We start from the raw sequence: 9039 nt of genomic DNA on the forward strand, positions 1-9039 counted from the left end.
CAAAACAAACAAGCCACTCAAGAAATGGGCACGGGAAATGGGCAAACACTTCACAAAGGAACAAACCCAAATGGCAAATAAACATATGAAAAAATGCTCAAGTTCCCTGGCAATAAGGGAAATCCAAATTAAAACATCAATGAGGTACCACCTAACGCCAGTAAGACTGGCCCACATGAATAAAAGCACCAACAACACTTGTTGGCGAGGTTGCGGGGAAAAGGGAACCCTACTCCACTGCTGGTGGGGCTGCAGGCTGGTACAGCCTCTATGGAAATCAGTATGGAGAACATTCAAACAACTCAAATACAACATACCGTATGACCCGGCAATAGCACTCCTAGGAATATATCCAGAACACTTGTTTTATGAGAAACCAACATGCACTCCTATGCTCATAGCAGCACAATCAGTAATTGCAAAGGCATGGAAGCAACCAAAATGCCCATCAACAGAGGATTGGATAAGAAAGCTATGGTTCATCTACTCCATGGAATACTACTCAGCTATTAAACAAAACAAAATGCAGTTCTTTGTGGCCAAATGGGCCAAACTGGAAACCATAATGCTAAGGGAAATGAGCCAATCCCAAAAGGTTAAATACCACATGTTTGCCTTAATTTAAGATGACACGATGTTATGTATAACAAGTTATGTTATGAATGTTATATGTTGTGTATAAACCTAAATTGAAATGTCAATGAGGTGGTCACAGAAGGTGGATAAGAAATCGCATTTACTTTTACCATATTGGTTACTCGTTACTATGTCAATTAATTCCATGGTGATGTAAATTTTTGCTGATGGTATGTTGGAGCTTTTAATTGATCGGGATGATAGTCTGCTGGCTCTGTCTTCAGACCAGAGAGTGTATACCTAAGAAGCCGTTGAACTTATCTGGACAATAAGATGCTGGACTCTATGTTTGGTATATGCTTGCAATGGGGGAATCTCAACTGAACTTGAACTGTGGTTATGCAACAAGGTGGAGGAATCCACCATGGTGGGAGGGTTTGGGGAGGGGTGGGAGAACCCAAGTATCTATGTAACTGTGTCACATAATACAATGTAATTAATGAATTTAAAATTAAAAAAAAAAAAAAGAAAGAAAGAAAACATTTCAAAGAGGAAACTGTATAAAACAAACAAAAAAAAAACTATATGAGTTTTTTATGTATTTATCTGAAAGTGACAAAACAGGGATACTCCATCTATTTATTCGCTCTCCAAGTGGCCACAGCAGCCATGACAGGGCCCAGCCATGAACAGAATCCCTGATACACCTTTGTCTCCAATGTGGGTGGCACAGGCCCAGGTAGTTGGGTCATCTTCTGCTGGTTTGAGGCCCATTTGTTGGAATATGGATCAGAAACACAGCAGAAACCAGCACTCTGACATAAGCTACCAGTTCCACAAAAATTTTCTTTATTCTATAACCAATTGATAGGTGTCTTGAAAAGAGCTCCGCATTTCAGAGTCTGCAAGAAAGGAAAGCATTCATCAGGGGAGGTTTAAAGTCAGTTCTGCACAATCTCTTATCATCATCCAAAGTTAATTATTCTCTTCAAATTTGAAGAATGAGAATATCCTCCAAGCTATTCACCTTTCAAAATTTACTGTCTAGGACTTTCAACTTATGTTATTAATAGCAAAGTTCCTTCAAAACACAAAATATAATTTAATGATCTGTTTAAATTAGAAGCTTGTATTTCTCACACGAGAGCAAATGGGATGTAGGCATTGTGGCTGCAGCAGAATAAGCTGCCCCTAAGGATGTCTGCTTTGTGTAACAGAATGTTGATTCAAGCTCCAACACCTTAAGTTCTGATCTAGTTCCTGTTGGTGGTGACTGGGAGGTGGCAGGTGGCCCAAACACTTAGGTTCCTGCTGCCACGTGGGAAATTCAGTTGGAGTTCTTGGCTTTTAAATACGGCCTGTCCCTTGATTATGGCCTGTGCCAGCCACAGTGGTTGTGGGCATTTGGGAGAGAACCAGTATAAGGAAGGTTTGTCTCTCTCTCTCTCTCTCTCTCTCTCTCTCTCTCTATGCCCCTCTCACTATGACACTCTGCCTTTCAAATAAACAATCTTCAAAGAAAACAATGAATAAGAAGTAGAAAGTCCTGGAATTGGTAAAATAGCCAAATACATCAAGAATCATTTACTATAAACTGTTGGCTATAGTCCTGGGGGCTTTTACCTTCTTGGTCACAAAATATTTCTCTGGCTACCAAAATCACACCTAAGACAGCTATACCCAAATAATAAAGCAAAAGCAAATAGAAAGTAACAGAAGCTCCACAGAGCAAATAGTTCAGTCAGAGTTACATCACACAGCCAAGCTCACTGCAGGGACAACTGACAAAATCACCAGTTCTGCTTTCAGCCACTGCTGTGCAGTGAATTTTCTGAAACTAGAAAAAAAAGGGAGAAAAAAAAGTTTGCTATGTAGGGACAGCAACATCTTCTCAATCAGAAAACTTGCGAAAGATATTTGTAACAAGAGATTTTATTGGTTCAGTTTTGCTATAGAATGTATTTATTTGTTAAGTGGATTACTCTTAAGTTTCAAATCAACTCATCTCTGTTACTATATTCAAACCTCATATTTCATAAAACTCATCTGTATATGTGACTGGTGTTGTGTTATAATAGGTTCGGCTGCAGCTGGCAATGGCAGTATCCCATATGTAGGTTGGCTTGAGTCCTGATCACTACACTTCCGATTCAGCCTCGGAAAAGCAAAGGAAGTGCTAGCAGACCTGGAAGACGCTCCTTGCTTTTTGCGTTGGCCTGGCTCAGCCCCAGCTGTTGTGGCCACCTGGGTGGTGAACCAGCAGGTGGAAGATCTCTGTGTCTCTCACATTCTCTGTAATTCAACCTTTCAAACAAAAATAATAACTATATATGTGAATACACACACATACTGCTTATTTGTATATACAAATTACTGCTGGGACTGTCTTCAGAATTTGTGGAAATTGGATTAAAACTTGGGAGGATTTTTAGTTTTGCTCATGTGTTGGCCAAAATACACATTTGTATGAATTTTTGAATACTCCGCAATTTGTTGGTGAAAAGGGAATTATGCCATATTTATAAAGGGTAGTTTTGATGGTTCAAAAAGCAATAGAATATTTGCATGTTTTCAAACTGCTCAAAATAAGCAGTTTTTCCAAAGGACATCATCAAGAAAGTGAAGAGATAACCCACGATGAGGCTAGCGCCATGCTGTATCAGGCTAAGCTTTTGGTACCAGTGAGCGTCTCAGCCGTTCCACTTGCCATCCAGCTCACATAAAACTTCTGAACATTCAATAACTACAGAATAAGGTGAACTTTTCTGTATCATGCCTAACTTTATTACATTAATTTTTCAAAGCATTTGCCTTGAAATTGAGCAATTTTAGTAAGAAATAGTATAAAGTGCCATTTTCATTAAAAAGTCAAACAATGGTGGCACAAGTCTTGGCTGACAAAATTTTTATATATATATATATATATATATATATATATATATATATATATATATATATATAATTTTGTGACTAAATTTTCTATATCGTATATATATAAATCGTATAATATGCTCCTTTTCTTATCCAGATTCCTGTCGTGTACCTGGGAAAAGCAGTGGAGTATGGTCCAAGCGCCTGGAGCCCTGCACTCAGGTGGAAGACATGGGTGAAATTCCTGCGCAACTTTACCCTGGTCTACACCTGGCCATTGTGCCATTTGAAGAGTGAACCAGCAAATCAAAAATGTCTGTTTCTCCTCTCTCTCTCTCTCTCTCACACACACACACACACTATAATCTTTAATAATAGTTATTTCTTTAAAAAATCTAAATAAGTTACATTTTCCAAACAAATACAAGAATCCCAACCTAAAAAATAAGACTGTGAATTTCACAATGCTGTTCAAGACTATCTGCTTATTGGCTCAACAGGAAGTGTTTCTGACTATACTCCACGACTCAGACCACAAATAATATCCTAATCTTGTGTTTCACATTGTACCTTTTGTTAAAATTACCAAGCTTTTATAGATATGGATTTGGTCTCCTCTGTATCATTTTTGAAGCATGTGTACTCTTGAAATGTATACTTTGGGCAAATGATGGCTTAAGTACTTGGGTCCTTGTCGCCTATTTGAGAGACGTGGCTGGAGCTCCTGGTTTCTAGCAGAGGCCTGCTATAATCACAGCCTCAGGCCAATCCAGCGTTTTTAAACAGCAGATGAGTGCATGGATGCTAGTTCTCTCTTGGTCTCCCTCTCCACCTCCCACACACACCGTTCTCTTTCTGGCTTATACTCTCTCTCTGTCTCCCTATTATGTGTGTGTATGCCTTTCACATAAAAATAAATAAATGAATAAAATCCTATAAAATATACAATAGGTGCATTAGGTTGAAATTCAAACCAAATCAATTGAAAAGTTTCATTTAAAGAACTACCATGAATGTAAACAAAATAAATATAAAAACAATGCATTGTAAAGAGGGAATCTCAATTGAGCTTGAACTGTGGTTATGCAACAAGGTAGAGTAATCCACCATGTGGGGAGGGTGTGCGGAGAGGTGGGGGGAATCCCAGTACCTATGAAACTGTGTCACATAATACAATGTAATTAATGAATAAATTTTTAAAAAATTAAAAAAAACAATGCAAAGTGAGATGAGCATTATCATAAATGTAAATACTTGACTCTTTTCTAATAATAGTAAATAATAGTAATTTAATTCAGAGTGAAGTTTTAACAGATGTCATTATCATCTAAAGCTATTTTTAAAGGCCAATGTTTTAATAAATAATTTGATTAATATAAAGAGAACAGAGTTTATACATCCTATAGGTACAGTTCCAAGAAGATAATACTTCCTTTACTTCCCTGATCCCACAGCCCCCCCTTGCTCCTTCCCCTCTCTTCACCAATTCTTGCAGTAACATAATTTTAATCAACTCTATATTCACAGTTTTAGTCACTAATCATAATCTCCAACCAGCAAAAAGTAGGAAGACCACAGCTCCACAGAGTAAAACCAACAATCATATCCCAAGTTGACCGTTTCATTCCTACATGACTTTGTAGTCCCTAGGAACCTCCCTGTATCAGAGAACATTTCTAATGTTTGTCTTTTTGGCTTTTATCACAAAGTAAAATGGTTTCCTATTGCATCCATTTCGTTGTAAAGATAGTATTTCACTCATTTTATGGCCAAGTAATATTCCATAGTGTCTATATGCCGCATTCTCTTCATCCCATCATCAGTTGCAGAACATCTAGGTTCATTTTGTGTCTTAACTATTGTTAATTGAGCTGTAATAAGCATAGGAGTATAGCTAATCTTTTCATGTGCTAATTTTATTTTGCTTAGATAATAAATTTTCAGGAATGGATGGTTGGGTCATACGGTAGACGTATATCTAGATTTCTGAGGAATCTTCATACTGTCTTCCATAATTGTTGCACTGATTTATGTTCCCACCAACAGTAGATTAGCATTCATTTTCCCCACATCCTCACCGAAATTTATTGCCTTATGATTTTTGGATAATAGACAATCTCATTTGGTGTGGTAAAACCTCAGTGTCACTTTTATGTGCATTTCTCTGGTGGATAAAGCCAATCCTTTAGAAGCTTTCAAAATCATGGAATCATACTGTAAATATAAAAATGAAGCGCGGTAACCATGGTCTCCTGAAGGCTGTATTACACTGAAATCATTCAAGATAGCCATAGATTATAGCCAGTAGAATATACAAGTACTACTTTGAAAATCATGATATGTTTTCTCGTGAACACTTGACCTAAGCTACTCAGCCTCACTACTCCGGGAAACAGCAAGGTAAGATATGTCCCTTTTGCCCATCTTTTTTATCTTCATTTTAGAATCAGTCTGTATGTGTGTGTTACTATTTATAGGTATAGGCATTTACCTGTCCACCTCTCCTTCCTCCCTCCCTAACTCCCCACATTATCACCCCCCCTTGTTGTTATAATTGTGTAGTCCTTCAGGAACAGTTCTTAAGAGGTATGTTCATTTCTAAGTGGGCATTGAAGGCTGTGTATCATCTTGCTACTACAAAACTGAGACAGTCAGCTTCATATCACTCACACTTTCAAGCCCATATTGGAACAATTCTCCAGAAGTTCTTTCTATTCCATCACAGTTCCTTTCTTCCTATCTTCCTGCCAGACTGCCTGCCAGCTATTTCTTCAGAATGTGCAATGCTTTGAAAACTTGGGCTCTGTATGTATTCTTTTTAAGATTTTATTCATTTATTTATCTTTATATGAGAGGCAGACATACACACACATGAACATAAAAAGAGAAAGGTCTGGGGGTAGGTGGAGAGGGGGAGAGGAAGACCAAGAGAGCTAGCTTCCATGTACTCGTTTGCAGTGCAAAAGCACTGTATTGGCTGCGATTGTGGCAAGCCTGTTAGGAACCAGGAACCCCATCCAGGTCTCTCAAAGGGGTGACAGGGACCCAAGTACCTGAGCCAAAACTTGCCTAAAGTATTCATTTTAAGAGTACACATGCTTCAAAAATTATGTAGATCAGGGAGACTTAGGTCTAGTAACAATTGTAAAGTAGGAGCAGTCCATACAGTATTGGACTCAGATTCAATTATTTCTTCTAAAGGAAAGCAGGGATGAATAAAGTATACATGTTGAAAGACCAAATCCCAATTTCAGCAAGACATATACCTATGTTTAAAAAAAAATAGACCTTGGCCTGGTGCGGTGGCCTGACAGCTAAAGTCCTCACCTTGAATGTGCTGGGATCCCATATGGGCACCACTTCTAATCCCAGCAGCCCCACTTCCCATCCAGCTCCCTGCTTGTGGCCTAGGAAAACAGTCGAGGACGGCCCAATGCCTTGGGACCCTGCACCCCCATGGGAGACCTGGAGGAAGTTTCTGGCTCCCGGCTTCGGATTGTCACAGTACTGGCTGCTGTGGTCACATGGGAAGTGAATCATTGGATGGAAGATCTTCCTCTCTGTCTCTCCTTCTCTCTCTGCATATCTGACTTTGCAATAAAAATAAATAAATCTTAAAAAAAGATAGTGTATCCAGGAATATCATTGTGTAATTTTTAACCAAAATCACAAACACAATCCGTATTTAAGAGGAAGGAGAAACCACATTTTAATTCTATTCATCATAAATATCAGTCGACATTAGCCCTGCTGTTTTAGTGTAGTCTAAGCATGGTGGACAGAGCCATGAATCTTACCCATCTTAAGCATTCATTAAGATAGGAAATTCAATAAAGTTTACGTTTCCTAAAAAGATATAACACTAAAGTTCAACAATAAGAGTCATTACTAAAAGAACAAGGAAAATACAACATCTTCACTATGTATTTAAGTTTTGTCATTTCTGCTTTAATGCAGTTTTGAGTAATGAGATCCTGAGAAAGCAGAAAGCACTGTGTGCAATGCTTTCAGAAAAGTTTTTTAAAAAATGAAGCTTTCAGATAGAATTCAAAGACTTGCCTTGCCTTAATTAGTGAAGATACAGAAGAAAAAGAATAGTAAGAGGATTACCATTAGATAGGAAAATGTATCAACTTAGTGCTTCCATCTGGTATGGAGATAGAGACCAAAAATAGCCCCTTTGGGATTACGTGACCCTAGTCCAGCTAAACTGAATTCTGAGAGAGTAAAGTATATCAGAATATAAATCCCGCTATGAATATAGCAATAAAGTTGGAGAGAGAGACTAGAAGGAAGATCATGAGGACATGAGGAAGTACAGGAAAAGGGGAAAGGAGAAAAAAGTAGAAAAAGCAGCAAGGCATCCTGACAGGTGGTGCTTACTTTGTAAATCTCTTCATGGTTTTCTTCAGAGCAAGTTTGACATCCTTATTTCTGAGGCTATAAATGAGAGGGTTCAACATGGGCACCACAATAGTATAAAACACAGAGAAAAATTTCCCCTGGCTGGCAGACTCAGTAGAAGATGGTTTCACGTACGTGAGCAACCCTGAGCCATAGAACAGGCCAACTGTTATTATGTGAGAACCACAGGTTCCAATGGCTTTGGACCAACCTTTAGCGGAAGACATGTGAATAACATTAAAAAGAATCAAAGCATAAGAAGCTAAGATAATGAGGCTTGATGCAACGATCACTGTACCTACAACGACGGAACTCACGAGCTCATTGGCGGACGTGCTGCTGCAGGAGAGCTGAAGCAGGGGGAAGATGTCACACATGTAGTGGTTGATGATATTAGAATTACAAAAGATGAGCCTCAGCATATACCCTGTGTGGACCATGGCACCAGAAAATCCCATCAAATATGAACCAGACATCAACAGCAAACAAATCCTTGGAGACATGATGATCGTGTACTTCAGAGGCTTACAGACGGCCACATAGCGATCATAAGCCATGGCTGTCAGCACGTAGCACTCAGAGTTGACAAAAAAGCAGAAGAAAAATAGCTGAGTCATGCATTCTGGATAAGAGATGATGTTCCTCTCTGCGATAAAGCCCATCAGCATTTTAGGGGTAAAGACAAACGAATAACAAAAGTCAATGAAGGACAGGTTGCAGATAAAGAAGTACATGGGCGTGTGAAGGTGCAAATTCAGGCAGATTAGCGTGATTAAGCTCAGGTTGCCCACCATAGTGACCATAAAGTTCACCAAGAACAGAAACAACAGGGGCAGCCGGAGCTCAGGTTGTTGTGTTAATCCCACAAGAACAAACTCATTCACTGAAGACCGATTTTCCATAGCTGTTTGCTTCGCTGGTACATCTGTGTGAAAAGGTATACAAAATGACATTACAATGGGCCCAAGGAGCAAGCTTTCTGAGGATGATTCTTGAAGGTTCCCCATCTCCTTCCTCCACCCACATAGTGACTCTCTGGCCAGGAGGAATACTGGCACACCTCCCAAGGTCTCCGCCAACCATGTCCCCGCTGTCCTCAGTCTTTGTTGAGGATTAGGGCTGCAAAGGTAGTGGCTGTCAGAATCCCTCATTTATATAGCTTTGGACTTGAACGTAAACTTTAAAAAA

General features: G+C 39.1%; 1 protein-coding gene across 1 annotated transcript; it reads right to left on the reverse strand.

Moving 5' to 3' along the window:
- Positions 1–7826: 7826 nt before the first annotated feature.
- LOC101525152 (olfactory receptor 143-like) lies at positions 7827–8759 on the reverse strand. The gene has a single exon (XM_004597714.2). The coding sequence runs from the start codon at positions 8751–8753 to the stop codon at positions 7827–7829; it is 927 nt and encodes a 308-aa protein (XP_004597771.2). The 5' UTR covers positions 8754–8759.
- Between the last annotated feature and the right edge of the window lie 280 nt (positions 8760–9039).

The sequence above is a fragment of the Ochotona princeps genome, chromosome 4 (assembly GCF_030435755.1).
Source record: "Ochotona princeps isolate mOchPri1 chromosome 4, mOchPri1.hap1, whole genome shotgun sequence".
In the NCBI taxonomy this organism is placed as follows: Eukaryota; Metazoa; Chordata; class Mammalia; order Lagomorpha; family Ochotonidae; genus Ochotona; species Ochotona princeps.